The sequence below is a fragment of the Natrix helvetica genome (assembly GCF_964273705.1).
Source record: "Natrix helvetica genome assembly, chromosome: 16".
NCBI classification, from domain to species: Eukaryota; Metazoa; Chordata; class Lepidosauria; order Squamata; family Natricidae; genus Natrix; species Natrix helvetica.
The window spans coordinates 6,296,824-6,316,761 of record NC_138563.1 but is presented as its reverse complement, the minus strand read 5'-3'; the positions used below and the strand labels follow the sequence as shown (position 1 = coordinate 6,316,761).

Genomic DNA, 19,938 nt, shown 5'->3' with positions numbered 1-19,938 from the left:
TATTGATAAGGGAACCTAGATCGATGATATACAAGACTTGCATTGGCCCATGTCCAAATTTAAACTGGATCTAACTGTTTAAATATAATTGAAATTCAACTCCATGATTCCCAATAAAGTGAATAGATATGATGGCCAAATATGGCTTTTTCAGGCTCGGGCCTCGGTGTGCATATTTTCCAATGAGACAAAACGAGAGGAAGATCATTTTATTACAATTGATCAGAATATTCAGACAAAAGGGATTCCTCATTCAAAGAGGGAACCCCGATCTTTAGCTCACATCCCCTTTTATAGTTAACAAAGAAATCTGAAAGAGGAAAGCTGATTGGACAGGATAATAGCATACATGTTTATTAAAATAAGGTCTGAAGGGAAATAAATTGTAAGGAAAAAGATTGTTTAGGGTTCAGAAGAGTTAAGCCAGACCCCAATTTGTACTTTTCTTATCAGGAACTAGTCTCCAGCTTGTTTATCAGTTTAGGCATGTTAAAAGCTAATAAATCTTGAACATCACTTTAAAAGAAAGAATATACATCAGATTAAAATACAAACTAACTATGTTAGTTAACAAATAAAACCCATGTTATTTGCCCCTCAGATAAAACTTGCCAAGATTTTAATCATTCCCCTTTCTAATCACATCAAAGGTTGTTTAATTTAGTCGTTAAGGCACCCCCAAGCTAGAAAACAGGAGACGGTGAGTTCTAATCCCACTAATCCCAGCATGAAAGCCAGCTGGGTTTCTTTGGGCCAGTCCCTCTCTCTCAGCCCGACCCACATCAGAGGGTTGTTGTTGCTGTGGGAAAATAGGAGGAAGGTGTGTTTGTATATGTTCACCGCCTTGAGTTATTTGTAAAAATAATTCAGACGAGATATGAATAAACTTTGTAAAGGTCTTTTTAGAACTAGATCAGCTGGGGTAAATTAAAGAAGTAAACCATTTTTCAGTCATCTACAGGTAGTCCTTGACTTATGACCAAAGTTGAGCCCAAAATTTCTGTTGCACAGTGAGACAATTTGTTAAGTGAGCTTTGCCCATTTTGTGACCTTTCTTACCCCGGCTGTTAAGTGAATTCCTGTAGTTGTTAACTAAGTAACACGGTCATTAAGTGAATCTGGATTCCCCATTGACTTGGTTTGCCAGCAAAAGGGGATCACATGACCCCGGGACATTGCAACCGTCGTAAATACGAGTCAGTTGCCTAGCATCCTGAATTTTAACCAGGGCTGCAATGGCCATAAGTGTTAAAGACTGTCATAAGTCACTTTTTTCAGGGCAGTGGTAACTGTCACTAAGTGAACTCTTATAAGTTAAGGACTACCTCTATTTCTACAAGCAGAGCAAGGAAACACTGATTTCTACAAGTTAGTTTTCCTTAATAAGCAGGATGCCAACATCTGTAGCAATCGATATAAAAATAAAGATAAATCTTTATTTCTTAAGTATTTTATTATAATTTTATTATAATTTATTATAATTTTAAAGAAAGAAGCCAAACAACCCAATTGGATCACAGCCTCGCTACCTGCGAAACCAAAACCAAGAGCGGGATATTTAAGTAACGTGTCTTTGATTCCCCCAGCTTCCAAAGACCACAAATCCCAGAAGCCTCTGCGCTTTCCATTGTTCCTGATCCCGCCCCCGATTCTAGACAAAGTATCTGGATTGGCCAATGTTCCTCCAATGAGTCTTGAGCGCCCCCTTCCCTCCTAAAAAAAAAAAAAAGTCTAGCTGGCTTCTTCATTGGCTATCGTCTGGGCTCTGCCGCGCTGATTGGACGCGTAAGGCGCTCCGCCGCGCCTACGGTGGCCGCGCGGGGCTTCCCCGCAGCGGATTCGAGCGAGGAGAGAAGATGGCGTCCGAGGGACACTCGGAGGCTCCCAAGGAGCTGCCGTTGCCAGGATACGGGGCCTGGTCGCCCAACGAGCTACAGGCCAAGCTGGCCGAGATCGGGGCCCCGACTCAGGGTGAGGGAGGCCGCGGCGGTCTGGGATACCGAAGTTGGAAGGGCCGGGGCCTGTCCCAGCTGCTGGGGCCGGCTTGGCCTGAGGTTGGGCCGCTCGTAGTTCAATAGGCCGTGTGAGCGAGGCCGACACGGGTCGCCAAAGCCAAACACGTGTTAGGCTGGTTTCCAGGAAGGCGCCTTCCCTCCCGTCCCCCCCCCCAAAAAAAAAACGGTTCAGCGAAGAATTTAGAGGGGGGGGGAATCCCTCGAGGTCATCTAGTCCACTCCATCCCCCTTATTCAGTACAAGAATCACTGGCCGTCCTTTAAGGTTGGTCACAGCATCCGCCAGACAGAGGGTTTAAGACTGGATTTAGACTGGACAGCCTGGTTCTTCGGCCTTGAAACGGAGATGAGCACCGCTCCCCCTAGAGTCAGGAACGATTAGCACTATGTGCCAGGGAGAATCTTTATCCTCCAAAGGATCCAGGGTAAAGAGATGTGGGCAGATGGTTAAGTATTACTATGCAAGCAGATTGATCCAGGCAATAAGGCTGTTCACAAAGCAGCTATGTAGGTAAACAGAAAATGTATAAATAAATAACAAAAAAAGAAATGTTGGGCTCGCTTGTGGTCGTAAGTTGAGGACTACCTGAATTTGGGACCAGAATTTCTGTTTCTAAACAAGGCGACGGCGAAGTGAGCTGTGCTGAATTTTAGTACCTTCCTTTTGCCACGGTTATTACGCAAATCTGCGCAGTTGTTAAATGAATCCTTCCGTCACTAAGCAAGTCCCGATCATGTCACAGTGTGGACGCGGCAGTGGTTGTAACTGCAAAGATCAGTTATAACGTCCTTTTTTTTCGGTACTGTTCTGACTTTGAGCGGTAACTTAAATGGGTGGTTGAAATGGCCAGTTTTAAGACAGGTGGAGGTTCAATTCCCAGAATTCCCCGGCCAGCATGGATTCTGGGAGTCGAAGTCCACAAGTCTTAAAAGTTGCAATGTGCATGTATACATCCAGACTAGACTGTGTTGTTTCTCTGTGTCGTATATGTCAGTATGTGCATAATTTTGTATTTATTTATATTTATGTAGTTAAGTGTATAGTGGAGGTGGTCACCCTTTGAGAGTTGTATGCAAGGAAATTTCATTTTAATGTATGCCAATTAGTGTTAAAGTGACAGTAAAGTGATTTTAAGCCTTGGACCAGTTGCTGAGCACTTAAAATGCAGTCACATGATCCCCAGGGGCTCCCGCGTGCGTGAAGACCAGTTGGCTGGTGTGCCAGAACCTGGCAGAGCAACAAGCAACAGCTCACATGCCCAGAGAGATGGCTCTGCATGCCACTTCTGGCAAGCGCGCCAGAGGTTCGCCATCACGGGTATAGGTAGTCCTCGACTTGCAAGCACAACGGCGCCCAAAATTTCTCTTGCTAAATGAGACAGTTTTGCCCCATCCCAAAAAATATCTTGCCACAGTTGTTTGTTTGTTTCTGTTTCTGTTTATTTGGATTTATATGCCGCCCTTCTCCAAAAGGACTCAGGGCGGCGTACAACATTAAAAAAAAGCACATCCCAAAAGTTAAAAAAAAATTATATACATATCCAAAAAAACAACCGAATTTAAAAGACGATACATTTAAAATAAGTTAAAATTAACAGGCCAGGCCGGCTTGCTGGAAAAGCCAACTTTTTAGGGCGCATCGGAAGGACCGGAGGTCAGGGATTATGCGAAGCTCCGGGGGGAGCTCATTCCAGAGGGAAGGCGCTCCCACAGAGAAGGCTCTCCCCCTGGGGGTCACCAGCCGACACTGTCTGGCCGACGGCACCCTGAGGAGGCCAAATCTGTGGGATCGTACTGGACGGTGGGAGGCTACTGGTGGCAGTAGGTGGTCTCGCAGGTACCCTGGGCCTAAGCCATGGAGCGCTTTAAAGGACATAATACCTTGAATCGCACCCGGAAAACAACGTGAACGTCTAACGTGAATCATCACAATTGTTAAAATGATAACACGGTCATTAAGTGAATCTGCCTTCCCCATTGACTTTGCTTGTCAGAAGGTCGCAGAAGAGGATCACACAACCCCGGGGCGCCGCAACCATCATAAATAGGAGTCAGTTGCCAAGTGTCTTAATTTTGATCACGTGACCTTAGGGGTGCTGCAACGGTCGTTAAGTGTGAAAAACAGTCATGTCCCTTTTTCCAGTGCCGTTGTAACTTTGAACAGTCAGTAAGCGAACTGTTGTAAGTCAGGGGCTACCTATATCTTTTGGGGGGGGGGTAGCCATAAGTCAGGGGCTACTGTAGTGACCCAATTAGCCTATCATGCTAAGAGCTCTGATGTTGTTTCTTTAGTTTTGCTGCAACAGACTCAATTTTTTTTCTTCTGTATGAAGATTAATTAATGATCGGAGAAGGATGGGCGAACATTAATCTCCCTTCTTGTTTTACAGCACCGTCTCTGAATTATTTTATTTTTGTTCCCTTTCCAGGTAGCCGTGAAGAGCTGCTGGAACGGCTGCAAACATATACTCTTCAGGTGAAACCTTTCTTGGATCAGAAAATAGCAACAGCATTTTGGTGTTTTTTCTTTTTACTGTAACCGGCTGGTAGGTCATAGAAAAGAAGGCCAAATCACAGAGGAATATGAGTATACACAACTAGATTCTATAAACCAGAATTATTTTAGTGTAATCCACTCACTTCAGAAAAAAACAGCAATTTCGGGTGCTAAGAAAGTAACATTTTGGTAAAGGAGAATCGAGGAAAGTGTACGTTATGTTAGACAGTTGTTAACAAATTGCTGCAAATTTGTCGTTAGAAAATAAGCGCAAATTCAAGCGGCTTTGTAACTTCCAGATTTTTACATGCTGAAAATTTGAAATGTATCGTCCTTCTCTCAGCAACCCTCTTTCCGAAGGGTATCTTCCAGATGTGCTTTGAGAAACAACTGGGCTGCTTCAGATGGGAAAAGATGTAGCATTTATAGAGTTAAGCCGTAATAATTCCCTGTATGGCATTCTAAACCATCTTACATCCCAGATCAGGGTTTGTCAATCTTGTCTTGAAGACGCGTGGACTTCAACTCTCAGAATTCCAGCTTTGCTGGCTGGGGAATTTGAGAGTTGAAGTCTATGCATGTTCCAAGGGCCAAGGTTGGAAAACACTGTCCTAGACCAGCGGTCACCAACTGGTGGTCCGTGGACTACTGGTGGTCTACGAGAAAATTTTGGTGGTTTGCAGAAAAATTATTTGCATCTTTTTATATTGCACCAAATCAGGGGTCCTAAAACTACGGCCCCTGAGAGGGATACATGCAATGAACGCTTGTGTTGCTGCAGAGAGTCTCCCCTTTCGGGGTCTTTGTGTGCGGGTCGGAGGGGGGCAGAAATTCCCACTTGGGGTCTGCTTCAGCCTCCTGGTGGGGGGCTTTGGGAGAAAGCTGGAGGGAAGCGCTGCTGGTAGTGAAGAGCCGGAGGGACTCGTTCCAGTGGGACCGCATCATGGCCTGGAACTGGCTGACCATCTCAGCCCGCTGAGCCTCCAGGCGCAGGTACCTGGCCTTGTACTCCCGCAGGTCTTCCCTCTGCTTGGAAAGCCTATGCTGGTAGTCCTCAGTGAGGTGCTCCTGTTGAGCCTCCGTCTCGGCCAGATCCAATTTGAACTGAGCTCTTTTGCCAACTCTTTCTCCTGGTGGCTGCCTACCTCCAGCAACTGCTTTCTGTTGGGGCCCTAAGGAGCCTGGGCAGGCAGGCAAGGAGTGGGTGGGAGGGGAGGGGCGAGCAGGGACTGACGAGGCGCCCCTTGATGTGAGTGACATCAAGTTGGCCATGCCCACCCAGTCACATGATCATCTAGCCACGTCCACCCAGCTGGTCATTAGGCAGATCATATTAGTGGTCTGCGGGATTTAAAATTAAGTATTTAGTGGTCCCTGAGGTCCGAAAGATTGGGGACCCCTGGACTAGACCATCAGTTTGCTAGAGATAAATATTTTAGATTTCAAGTTGAAAAGGGCAAATAGTTGATTTATTTCCAACAATTTTTTTTCTTTTCATTTTTCTTAACAGACGGGAATTCTGCTTACCAGGCCTGTTATGAGAGGAGATGATGGAGACAATTCAGCCCCACCTCCCTTACCAGGACCGGTAAGTGCAGATAGTCCTCAACTTACAGCAGTTCATTTACTGACCGAAGTTGCAACGGCACTGAAAAAAAGCGACATGGCCGTTTTTCACAGTTACAACCTTTGCAGCATTCCCACGGTCACGTGATCAACATTTAGACACTTGGCAACGGGTTCATACGTATGACCATAGCTCTGTCCCAAGGTCATGTGATTCCCCCTTTCAGCCAATCAGAATCAATAGGGAAGGCATATTCATTTAACAACCAGATTTCTAACTGACCAACTGCAGTGATTTGCTTAACAACGGTGACAAAATGGTAAAACGAGGCAAATTTCACTTAAATGTTTCACTTAGCAACAGAAATGTTGGATTCTATTACCAGAAATTAACCAATTTCATTGTATACATGATGTACAATGACAATGAAGGCTATACTAAATATATGATAAAGGGAACACCTTATTTTTCGTAACATACCCGTAGCAAACAAAACTCTGAAGCAGGTAGATTCCTCAAAGAATAAGTTTATTGGCTACATCACATTGGCTGGCACAGATCTGGTGTAAACCGACTCCAATTATTCCCACGGTTTTCACCCAATTAAAAGTTTTTCACTTTCTCAATCAGTCACATGGCTCAATCAGGATACTGTCCAGTTGCTAGGTGACGCCAGTCTCCTCCTCCTGAGCATCTGCAGGAACGTCCTTGGTTCCCAAGAGAAAGTATTTTGTTTTGACTAATAACACCCCAACTCTCTCTGTTCCCCCTCCCTGTCCCTCTTCTCTAGTGTGTCAGTGCTGAAGTCTCAAAATGGCCTCAGTCAGGCCAGCTTCAGGGTTGACACAGGACTTCTGAAGCTAGCACATCCGGGAGACGCTTCTTGTGAGTAACGCCTTTTCCTCTCTCATTCAGGTCCAAGGCATTCCTTTGCCCCCACCTCCCATGGGCATGCCCCCGATGCAGCCTCCCCCTCCCCCTGGCATGGGCCTCAACTTCCCCATGGGTGTGGGACCTCCTCCACCGCCCCCCAATCTGGGCGCGCCTCTTCGCATGCAGATGGATCCTTCCTCGTTGCCCGAGGAGGAGCGACTGAAGCTGGCTCAGCAACAGGCCGCCATGTTGATCCAACAGGAGGAGCGAGGCAAGCAGGTAAGGACACATCTTGCTTTGAAAATGCACAGGTATGTGTGTGGGGGTGGGCGTATGTGGGTAACAGCTCACCAGCAACCTTCCCTACTGGGGGGGGGGGGTGAAACGGCCTCCCGTTTGGCTTTCCAGCCCTTCCTAGGCGGCGGGTCAAAAGTTTTGATAGAAATGTTTGCAGGGTTGGACCTGTGTTGACTCTCCTCTCCCACCCACACCCACCCTGTCTCCCCCTCCCCCCACAGGCAGCTGTCCTAATGGAGCAGGCACGCCAGCAAGAGATGTCAAAGCTGGCCCCTTCAGTACCTCGGACAGTTCCAGATCTTCTAGCAAGATCTCAAGGCCACCCCAGAAGTAAGTGCTTTTGGGCCAGGACAGGAAGTTGATGTTCTTTGCATTTAAAAAAAAAGTTTATGGTGTATGTATGTATGTATGTATGTATGTATGTATGTATGTATGTGTGTTACAACCCCTGGTATGCCCAAATATGGGAGGAAGCTCACTACTCCCTCTTTCTGTCCTTCGGCTCATTACAGAAAACCATCCAGGCAGAAAACCATATTTTTATTTTTAATGTTGCCTTTTTATATTTGTGTTGTATTTGTGCTGATAAATAAATAAAGGGAGACTAGTATAGATCCATTTCAAGCTATTTAGCTCTCATCAGCTAGCCATAGGTTCAAATCCCAGTAAGGGTATGGCTAGCTGATGAGAGCTAAATAGCTTGAAATAGATCTATACTAGTCTCCCTTTATTTATTTATCAGCACAAATACTACATACATACATACATACATACATACATACATTTATTTATTTAAACCCTACGTTTATCATTGTTACAAACAACTCTTAGACAGCAAACATGCCCACCCACCCCCGCTCCTTCCTCCTCCTATTTTTTCCCAGAGCCAAAAACCCTATGCAACCAGCCCTCTGGGTGTGTAGGACTACAATTCTCGTTGTCCCCAACTAGCAGGATCATCGCACACTTCCGGAAAGCATGAAAAAGTTTTCTTTCTTCTTTTGTTCATGTTTTATTCGTTTTATTTATCTAACATTCAAATTCCATTGGTATTCTCCCATCCCATAATTCATCACATGGTCCAATCTTCATCTTCCACGCTGGCATGTACACCCCTCTTCTTCCGGCCAGGTGTCGAGGTGCGGAGACAAAAGACGACCTTGAGCTTCTAAGACATTCCACAATACATTCCACAATCCTACTCCTTTCTATTCCCCCCTCCCAACTACTATACCAATGAAACAGCATAATATATATATGTTTTAATTATGTGGCAGGCCAATGATCCTAAAAGGAACAGAATTACAGGCCTGACAGGCGGCCTCTCCTCAAGAGAAAAACGTTTCCTGAAAAGAGAATAACATAAATGTTAACCATCAAAATTTAACCACCTCTTCCTCCCCCAGGGGGACCCTTTGGCTTATCAGGGAACGTTTTTCTCTGCACTAGGAGACTGGTGGGGGAACCGGATTTCCGGTTGGCTCCAGAATTGAATGGGGGAGAGGGGGGGCTTCTGGTTAGGACCTTTGTGGCTCTTTGAATGTTTAAGGTTGCCAACCCCTGGCTTAGCTGCAATGCGATCATCATATAATTGGTTCATAATTAGTCAGCTTGAAGATCTTAGCAGGATCTTAATGACGTGCGCAAGCAGTCCCGCTTTCTTGATTTCAGATATTAACTCCCAAGTTTCACTCTAGGATGATGGATCCACTGGCCCAGATATTTTACTAACTCTTGGGTACATTTTGGGGTGCAGTTGAGGCTCCCTTCGGAAGAGGGTGCGGCTAAGAAATAAATATTATTATTATTATTATTATCCCTCTGTTGATGCAGCCTAAAGAGGTTTTATCAGGATGAGGAGTCGGCTTCGTACTCTTGGGAAGCCTAGGTCAGAACAAGATCAGAGAAGTGGGTTCAGTAAAATCATGGACTTGCAAGGGTATTTCGGAGAAAATGTCCTCCCTTTGTGGCTGAACAGGAATGGCTGTGTCACTTTTGTGGGGGGTTTTAAGCACAACTTCCATCAATGAAAATCAATTGCCTAACTGCTGCTTCTGAAGACAGAGCAGCTGCTTTGAGGGATTTGCCAGCCTTTGGAAGAAGTAATCGTACAGCATTAGTGTTTTACTGTTTTCTTCCTGTCTCCTGGGTTTTGAAACAAAGCACAAGAATTTATAAAGGCTTACAGCACGATTGTCCATCTCCCAAAGCTGTGTGCCAGGAAAAGCCGGGTTTGACCTCCAGAATTAAAATTCCATTCAGCAGCTTGGCTGGTTATGGCCTTGCTTGACTGACTTATATTTTAAGACCTCTTCTAGCACTCACGTAATACGTGTATAAGAGAACACGTGGAAATGCAGGCCCTTGGTGCTATCTGTTCTTGGTTTTCTTGTCAATGTTTCATGACCCAACTAGGTAACGTCATCAATGAGTGGAGGAAGAAGGAAGAATATTGGTTCTCGGTGGTCCTCTAAGCTCAGTTTTCTTGCAGATGTTTCATGACCCAACTAGGGAACATCATCAGTGCTAGAAGAGAGTGAGGTTTGGAAGGGCAGGGGAGGAAGAGGAGTTAGTAGTGGAGGAGGAGGAGGAACATCCGTGTGGTCCTTGGTGCTCTCTGAGCTTGGTGGTTTTCTTGCTGACATTTCATGACCCAACTAGGTAACAGCCACAGTGCTGGAAGGGAGTGTGGTTTTCACTATTCATACACAAGTGACTTGCCCTGTCAATGTTGGTATTCTTGGTGGTTCCTTGATGCTTACAGTTGAAACCAAACTTCGCTCCCTTCCAGCACTCATGGCCGTTCCCTGCTTTGTCTTTTAAGCAAGGAAATGGCAAAAAATGGGATGGCTTCAACTAATTTGAGTCTCGTTTTCCCTATTCCAGTGAACCCCGCTCCCAGCTCCCCCATGGGAATGGCGAGTTCAAGACCCCGTGGCCCCCCACCTCCTCCTGGAGAAGACAGTCGGGAGGTAAGTCCATTAATGGCCAGAGGTGGCCAACGGAAACTAGGCTGTTCTTAAATCCATCCATCCACCAAACCATTCATCTGTCCGTCCATCCATCCATCCTTTCATCCATGCGTTTGTTCGTCCATCCACCCATCCGTTCACCCACCCAACTATGCATTTGTCCGTCCATCCATCCATCCATTTATCCATCCATGCATCCATTCGTCCATCCATGCATTCATCCGTCCACCCATCCATGCATTCATCCGTCTGTCCACCCATCCGTTCACTCACCCATCTATGCATTCATCCATCCATCCATCCATTTATCCATCCATTTATCCATCCATTTATCCATCCATGCATCCATTCGTCCATCCATGCATTCATCCGTCCACCCATCCATGCATTCATCCGTCCGTTCATCCATCCGTCCACTCACCCATCTATGCATTCATCCGTCCACCTACCCATGCATGCATCCATTCATCCGTCCATGCATTCATTCATCCGTCCATCCATTTATCCATCCATTTATCCATCCATTTATCCATCCATGCATCCATTCGTCCATCCATGCATTCATCCGTCCACCCATCCGTTCACTCACCCATCTATGCATTCATCCATCCATCCATCCATTTATCCATCCATTTATCCATCCATTTATCCATTCGTCCATCCATGCATTCATCCGTCCACCCATCCATGCATCCATCCATCCATCCATCCACCCATCCATCCATGCATTCATCCGTCCACCTACCCATGCATGCATCCATTAATCCGTCCATGCATTCATTCATCCGTCCATGCATTCATCCATCTGTTCACCTATCCACCCACCCACCCACCCACCCACCCATCCATTCATCCAATTTGTAGGAGGAGAAATTGAGCTATGTGTAGGTAAGGGAGGAGGGGGGGGGGGGAACCAGCCAGGTGTTGATACAACCGCTCTTAAGTAAGAATGGGATTCAATTATTTGGAAACTGCCTAAGAATTTTGTCTGGGTTCAAGGGCAGAGCTGGTTTGCGCTTGTACAGCGTGCGCCTAGAAGCAGGCACAGGAGTCAGAGGACTTACCTCCGTGGTAAAAAAATAATAATGGTGTCCCCTTTCCAGAGCCTGATTTGTCACTAAGTTTATCCACCCCATCAGCTCAAATGCCTTTTCTCTTTGCCCGCTGTTAAACCTAAAGCGAAAGTAGATCCAAGCCTGAATTGTTTTGCACCGTTCAAATCTGCAGACAGGTTATAACCTTGGGTGTTGGTTTTGATCCTTCCAGATCGATGATTCAGGGGTGGGCCCCAAAATTCCTCAAGCCTTGGAAAAGATCCTTCAGCTTAAGGAGAGCCGTCAGGAAGAGCTCACATCTGTACCCAGCGCCACAGGTAAAGGACCAGAAGTAGGGTTTCTGGGAAGTCTAGTTCAGAGACACTCATCCCTGCTATAGTGGAAACAAATGGGGAATCTGCAACCGATTGGTCGGGTTAATGTCAACGCAAAGAACGATACCTGGAATAGTTTCTCTAGGGTTGTTCGGCCATGGGACAGAATCTTGCCAGACTAAAGCAATTGTCTGCATAATTACAAGTAGACCTCAAATTACGATCAGAACTGAGCCCAAAATTTCTGTGGCTAAAATTTTTGTTTCTTGGGGCTTCCGAGGTGACGTCACATTGGAGCAGTTGCAGGGAAGCGAGCCTCTGTTCTCCCTGTCTGATTTTTCGTGTCTGGAGGCTGTCAGCAGCAAAGCTGAGCCTTGGAGAGAACGGCGGTAGTGAGGGGAATATCCAGGGCTGACGAGGAGAAAAGCGATCTCCCCGTTGCAAAGGGTAGAACCCCTGAAATCCAACACGGAAGAGACCAGCTGTTATGGCTCGGTCATGGCCTGGTCCTGAGATGTGATAGCCTGATTAATGGTGGAGGGAGCAAAAAGTGAGAAGCGGCAGAAGTATCAGCGGACAATGTTAAGTAACCTGAAACTCCGAGACACTTCTCCAAGTTGGTGGAATTTACGATCAGAATTTCTTCTGATTTCTGAGACTGGATCTCCGATGATGTGAATTGAGAGTTTTGTGTGGGTGGTGAATAGACTGAGAAAGAAGGAAGAACAGATTCCCTTTGCAACAGGAGAGACAGAGGAGGCAGAAAACGAAGAGAGAGGGCAGTGACTGTGTAATTTGAAGGCAGCAGTCTTTTTGAGCACAGACAACAGGGAACAGAGAAATTGCAAGGAAGTAGAGAGATGAAGGAATAAGAGCTGTGGTATTCCCAACGGAGGACTTTGGATTGGATTTATTTACAATCAGCTTTGTACACTTCAGATATCTTTCCACTATTTATGGTATTTAAATATTGTTATAGAAATATAGAAATCAAAGGGAAATGAAATCAAGTAAAGGGACAAAAGCGACAAACAAACAACAGGATGGAGGAAGAAGTGAAATTAATATCAGTCAATATAAATGGACTAAATTCACCTATAAAAAGAAGACAAACAATTTCTAAACTCCAAAAACAAAACATGGACATCACATGCCTACAGGAAGTTCATATTTTAAAAAAAGAAATGGTAGTATCCTAGAATCTCCAAAGTTAGGGAAATTACATCTGGCCTTGGCTGAAACAAAGAAAAGGGGAAATGCAGTATATATAAAGAACTGGCTAAAACCTAAACAGGTATACGCAGATGAAGAGGAAAGAACATTACTAATTGAAGTATCAATAAAACAAAAAAGAGCACTAATTGCAGTCATATATGCACCAAACACGAATCAGAAAGAATACTATAGTAAATTACATAAGCGGATTGCAGAACTGGAATTGGACAACATATGTTTATTAGGGGATTTCGGTGGTAGACCCAAAGAAAGAGATAAACAGATAATTAAAAAAAATTATGAAAGGGGAACACTACCAAATGCATTCTTTGAAATGGCCCGAGAATTAAACCTAAAAGATGTCTGGAGAGAAATCAACCCACAGAAGAGTCAATACACATTCTTTTCAAACCCCCATAATTCATGGTCCAGGATTGACATGGTGTGGACGGAACCGGAAATCGAGAAGGAGGTGGGAAGTAGAAATAACCCCGAACATGTGGGCAGACCATAACCCATTAACAATCAAATGGAAAGGAGAGGCAAAAAGGAAAAAGAGATGGACCATGAATCAGAGGGTTGTGAAAGAAAAGAACTATGTTCGATATGTGGAAAAAGAACTTGCCGTTGCCAAGCATCCAAATTTTGTTCATGTGGGTATTAGGATGCTGCAATGGTCATAATTATGAAATACAGTCATAAGCCACTTTTTCCAGTGACGTAACTTTGAACGGTCAGTAAACAAACTGTTGTAAATCGAGGACTACCTGTAATGTTCCTTTTTTTGGGGGGGAGGGGAGCTGGTGTGTTTCTTCCCATTTTTTCATCTTCTCCGCCATCCCACCCCACTAACCCCTGGCCCAATTTTGCCTTCCTCGCAGACGACGACATGGAGACCGAGCTGAGGGTGCTAGCTGGCATCTCTGCCTCCGATGCTGAAGACGACGCTTCAGCCATGTCTAAGAAAGAGGTGACAGGAATCAGGCTGGGTCAGCAAGAACTTGGGAAAGGCGGCAGCTCAAGGACCGAGTTGCTTCCTTTTGCATGAAAAAAAAGATCGTCGGTTTGTTTCTGACTCTGGTAGTGTCAGACCTGTCGCAGTCTGATCCCCTAGGAACTCTCGACTCCATTTGATGGAAGCAAAAGGCACTTTTACTGAGAGGTGCTGATTGCGGTAGAGTCAGGCAGAATGTGAATTTCCCACGCATCAGTACAAAACGACCCCCTTGGTTTCCCTTTAGCCCTCTCCCCCATGGGTCCTTACGTAGTGTATAGTAGAGGTGAAGAACCTTTGAGAGCTGCATGCAACGGAATTTCATTTTAATGTATGCCGATTCGTGTACATTTAAAGTGACAATAAAGTTATTCTAAGTTCTCTGGCACCGCCGAGATATTTTGGGAAGCGCTCAGAGTATTTAGGCTAGTGAAAATCCACTCTTAGGTTACGCGGCTTTAAAGACAACAAACAGCAAATTAGCCCCTTCTTGCTAATAGAACAACAAACTTTGATCAACAAAGTGTTTTGACCCAGCTCCCAAAACACGACAAACCCTCTGTAATCAATCAATGATGCCTCTTTTTTTTTTAAACTAAAGTTTTAACATTTTTGTTACATACAGTATTTTGACTTATTTTATAAATGAAGTTTGCCTGGGTTCCTTCCCCCCCCCCCTTTACATCTTATGCATAGTTCATTTTACATCATACCTGTATTTTTCGGAGTATAAGACGCACCGGATTATAAGACGCACCAAGACACACTTCAGGCACTGGTCCCAGCTGTTCCTCCTCTTCCTCATCAGCCACCTCCAGACCTGGGGGCTGTTGACTCTCCATCTGAGGGCTGACGGACAGCCCAGACTCCAGCTCTGTCTCTCCCTCTCTCCCTCCCTCTCTCTCTCCCTCTCTCTCTCTGCCAGCTCCATTCCCTCTTCCCCCTCAGAGCTCCCCCCCACCCCCAATCCCCTTTCTATGATTTCTTTGGGACAAGCAGAAACTTCCTGGTGGGACAGAAATGCAGAGAAATTTCCCGCACCGCTTTTCTACTTGTGGTGGGGAGTATCTCTTCCTAAGTGCTGGGATCCCTTAGGGGAAAACTAACCCTTTGCTAATAGAGGTATTCTTTCTCGGTGCCCAGAAAAACCGCAAGCGACGGAACCGGAAGAAAAAGAAGAAGCAAAACGCCCCTTCCAAAAGTAACCAGGTTTCCCAAGGGACCGCCAAGGGACACGGGGAAGAATCGGGAAGCGACGCCCCGGTGGAGATCGAGTACGTGACCGAAGAGCCGGAAATCTACGACCCCAATTTCATCTTCTTCAAAAGGATCTTTGAAGCATTCAAGGTAAGACTAGATCTGGGGGGTTCCAGATCGGTGCAGAGATGCAAAGATGGGGCTTTTGACAGTCAAGGGTGCAGATGGATCTTGTCTCTGTTTAAAGAGAATAATAATAATAATAATAATAATAATAATAATAATAATAATAATAATAATAATAATAATAATAATAATACCTTTTAATATTACGTTACCTTAACAGTTCCTAGGTCCTTGGTTAGGACTTGAGCTGTTAGACTACCAACCAGCCTCAAAGACTGAATCTCACCAAAGATTAACCAAATAATAATGATAATGATAATAATAATAATGCCATTAAGGCCAAAATCGAAAAATCCTCTGATGATGCCAAATGCAGACTCTGCAAAGAAGTTGATGAAACTGTTGACCACATACTCAGCTGCTGTAAAAAAATCGCGCAGACTGATTATAAATTGCGGCACAATTCAGTAGCACAAATGATCCACTGGAATTTGTGCAAAAATTATAATATTAAAACAACAACAAACTGGTGGGAACATAAGCCTGAAAAAGTCACCGAAAATCAGATGGTCAAGATCCTATGGGATTTTCGTATACAAACGGACAAAATACTGGCGCATAACACACTAGACATCACACTGGTTGAGAAAAATAAAGTTACAATAATAGATATCGCAATACCAGGTGATAGCAGGGTCGATGAGAAGGAACATGAAAAAATCGTGAAATACCAGGACCTAAAAATTGAAATTCAACGATTATGGCACAAACCAGCAGTGGTAATTCCAGTGGTAATCGGCACACTGGGTGCTATTCCAAAAGCACTGGAATTCCATTTAAAACAGTTAAAACTTGACAAAATCACCATCAGTCAAATGCAAAAAGCTGCATTGCTTGGATCTGCACGTATATTACGAAAATACGTTACGACGTCCTAGGCCCCTGGGTGGGGCCCGACTAGTAATTAATGCCAAATCCGGCGAAACAACTGGCCACTGTGATACAATTGTATAATAACAATAATAATAATAATACCTTTTAATATTACGTTACCTTAAGAGTTCTTAGGTCCTTGGTTAGGGCTTGAGTTGTTAGGCTACCAACCAGCCTCAAAGGCTGTGAATCTCACCAAAGATTAACCACATAATAATAATGATAATGATAATAATAATGATAATAATAACAACAACAACATGGCTATGAATGAAGCATGTAAGAGTGATGGTCATCGGGGCACTTGGCACCATGTCCAAGAATTTTACAAGATACATCAACAAATTGCAGCTTCCTGCAATAATCCCAGCGGAACTGCAAAAGAATTCCCTCCCCAACTCTTCCCTCCCTTCCTCTCACAGCTGACTGACGACGTTAAGAAGGACAAGGAGAAGGAGCCGGAGAAAACAGACAAGTTGGCCACTTCGGCTCTGCCGAAAAAGAAGGGATTTGAGGAAGAACGGAAGGACAGTGACGACAGCTCTGATGATGAGCAGGTAGGTGTGTGTGTCTGTGTGTGTGTGTGTGAGAGAGAGAGAAATAGTTTATGTGTGGCAGGCTTATGAGAAACACCCTGTTTTCCTCCTCTTTAGCCTTCTGTGTGATTCTGCAATCAAAGAACAGAAGTTTCTTGGTTTCGGGTTGTTAGAACAGAAAGGAAGCCTCCAGCTGTAGGGGCAGTTCATGCCAGAATTTAAGATTCTTGGGGACAGGTGGCAAAAACGGGGATTTGTCTCGGCACTTCTTATATAAGCTTCCCCTGTAAGATACAGACAGTGGCTAAGACACGGAACTTGCCTATCAGAAAGTTCACCGGTTTGAATCCCTAGCGCCGCGTAGCGGAGTGAGCTCCTGTGTCTCGTCCTAGCTTCTGCCAACCGAGCAGTTCAAAAGCACATCAAAAATGTAAATAGAAAAATAGGCACCACCTTTGTTGGGAAGGGAACAGCGTTCCGTGCGCCTTGGGCGTTGAGTCCTGCCGGCCACATGACCATGGAGACATCTTCGGACAGCGCTGGCTCTTTGGCTTTGAAACGGAGATGAACACCGCCCCCTAGAGTCAGGAACGACTAGCACAGATGTACAAGGGGAACCTTTACCTTTATAAGGTACAGGGAAAAGGTTGCTATGTAGATAAGAAGTTTTCACTGCCATAATCTGACAGATAAATCACAATTGTTGCCGGAAGTGACAGGTCTCTCTCTCTCCCAAAAAATTTCAGGAAAAGAAGCCGGAAGTCCCCAAATTGTCCAAGAAAAAACTGAGGCGGATGAATCGTTTTACCGTGGCTGAGCTGAAGCAGGTGTGGCTTCCATTTCTTTTATTTAACCATTTACCAATTTTTTATCCTGCCTTTTTATTTTGTAAGTAACTTGGCAATATATATTTAATGCTCTCCTCCTCCACCACCTCCTTTTCCTCCTCCCCCTCCTCTTCTTCCTTCCTTCCTCCTGTTTCTTCTTTCTCCTCCTTCTTTCTCCCCCTCCCCCCCCTCCGTCTTCCTTCCTTCTTTCTTTTAACCTTTTCTAGGATAAGAGATATTGTTCTCCCTGGGTCTGCAAAGTGGGTTTTTAAGGTCTCCCGGGGTTGTGATTTTTCTGGCTGGGCCTGGAGAAGTCCTGGGACTGAAGACTAGAGAAATACTGTAGTTTTTTTTTGTTTTTTTTTTACAAACACAAGGTTATTTCCATTTGATATTTTATATTTCACACCCTGGTCAGTGTCTCTTCGCACTTCGACCATCAGGCAGAAGGCATCAAAGTACAGCCAGCCGAACAAACAGGTTTAAAGATAGTTTCTATCCTTGGGCTGTGAGACTTTTAAATACAACCACAATCACTCCATGCGCACGCTAGGTTTTTTTTTTCCTTTCTTTTTTCGTTTCTGTTATAATTTTGCACCAGTGAGGTTAAAACCAATTTCGTTGTATTTAAGTACAATGACAATAAAGATTATACTTACTATACTTATACTTACTATGTTATAGGTGAAATTAGGAGAACATTTAATAAATACTGGCTCCTAGTATTGATATTATTTCTTTGAACTTAGAGGTGGTTGTATAGTTTCTTTATTTGTATCCCATCTTTATTAAGGTAGATAGATGATTGATAGATAGATAGATAGATAGATAGATAGATAGATAGATAGATAGATAGATAGATCTACATGGATAGATAGATAGATAGATAATAGATAGATAGATAGATAGATAGATAGATAGATAGATAGAAGATAGATAGATAGATAGATAGATAGATAGATAGATAGATAGATAGATAGATCTACATGGATAGATAAATAGATAGATAATAGATAGATAGATAGATAGATAGATAGATAGATAGATAGATAGATAGATAGATAGATGATAGATAGATAGATCTACATGGATAGATAGATAGATAGATAGATAGATAGATAGATAGATAGATAGATAGATCTAGATGATAGATGGAGAGAGAGAGAGATAGATGATAGATGATAGATAGATAGATAGATAGATGATAGATAGATAGATAGATAGATAGATAGATAAATAGATGATAGATAGATAGATCTACATGGATAGATAGATAGATAGATAGATAGATAGATGATAGATAGATAGATAGATAGATAGATAGATAGATCGATCTAGATGATAGATGGAGAGAGATAGATGATAGATAGATAGATAGATAGATAGATAGATAGATAGATAGATAGATGATAGATAGATCTACATGATAGATAGATGGAGAGAGAGAGAGAGAGAGAGAGAGAGAGAGAGAGAGATATGAAGAAAAAAGGAAGAAAGAAAAAGAAAGAACTTTATTTATTTGTTTTTGGCTTTTTGGTTCCCTGCAGCTGGTGGCCCGCCCCGATGTGGTGGAGATGCACGATGTGACGGCGCAGGACCCCAAGCTGCTAGTCCACTTGAAGGCCACCCGCAACTCGGTCCCCGTGCCCCGCCACTGGTGTTTCAAGCGCAAATATCTCCAGGGGAAGAGAGGCATCGAGAAGCCGCCGTTTGAGCTGCCGGAATTCATTAAGCGCACCGGGATCCAAGAGATGCGGGAAGCTCTGCAGGAAAAGGTGTGGAAGAAAGCTTTGTTGTGTGTACACACACACACACACACACACACACACACACACACACACACACTTGTTCCATGACTGCAGCCTTAAAGTTTGCACGAAAGGGAGGCTGAGCGGGTGAGAATGCTAAAATTATATTAGCAAATTCAATAAGCAAACAAAAGTATCCACAGGATTGGCGGTACCTTTTAGTCCTCAGGCTACGGCCACCCATCGAGCCCAAAACGTACGTTGCTAAGCGAAGCATTTGTGAAGTGAGACTTGTCCCATTTCGCGATCTTTCCTGCCGCGGCTATAAAGTGAATCAGTGCAATTGATGAGTTAGTCCACCCGGTTTGTTAAGTGAACCTGGCTTCCTTGTCAGAAGGTCGCAAAAGGGGATCGCGTGACACTGCAACCGTCATAAATATGAAGCATCTGAATTTTGATTATGTGACACATGGGAATGCTGCAACGGTTGTAAGTGTGAAAAACGGTCATAAGTCCCTTTTTTTTTCCAGTGCTGTTGTCACCTGGAACGAAGGGTTGTAAGTTGAGGACTACCTGTATACAAACCAATGACAATTTAGAGTTAAACCCCCCCCCCCCTAAATACCATTTGTTTAATGACCACTCAGAGTTCAAAGCTTCAAATCAAATCTTTATTCGGTCATAAACCAGCAATTAAAACGCAAGCGTCACCATTAATTCAGATGAAAAGGGAAAATACAGGTACGCTAAACTATCTGAAAAGATTGAGAGGT

General features: G+C 44.1%; 1 protein-coding gene across 1 annotated transcript in view; it reads left to right on the top strand.

Moving 5' to 3' along the window:
• Window positions 1-1,813: 1,813 nt before the first annotated feature.
• Window positions 1,814-19,938, top strand: part of SF3B2 (splicing factor 3b subunit 2) — a 28,557-nt gene continuing 10,432 nt past the window's right edge. Inside the window, exons 1-12 of the mRNA XM_081968518.1 lie at window positions 1,814-1,971; window positions 4,444-4,490; window positions 6,022-6,099; window positions 6,994-7,230; window positions 7,470-7,578; window positions 10,135-10,220; window positions 11,487-11,592; window positions 13,686-13,774; window positions 14,942-15,145; window positions 16,477-16,611; window positions 17,337-17,417; window positions 18,965-19,192. Of these exons, the coding sequence (XP_081824644.1) occupies window positions 1,857-1,971; window positions 4,444-4,490; window positions 6,022-6,099; window positions 6,994-7,230; window positions 7,470-7,578; window positions 10,135-10,220; window positions 11,487-11,592; window positions 13,686-13,774; window positions 14,942-15,145; window positions 16,477-16,611; window positions 17,337-17,417; window positions 18,965-19,192 (1,515 nt within the window). The 5' untranslated portion in view covers window positions 1,814-1,856. The remainder of the gene's footprint in view (window positions 1,972-4,443; window positions 4,491-6,021; window positions 6,100-6,993; window positions 7,231-7,469; window positions 7,579-10,134; window positions 10,221-11,486; window positions 11,593-13,685; window positions 13,775-14,941; window positions 15,146-16,476; window positions 16,612-17,336; window positions 17,418-18,964; window positions 19,193-19,938) is intronic.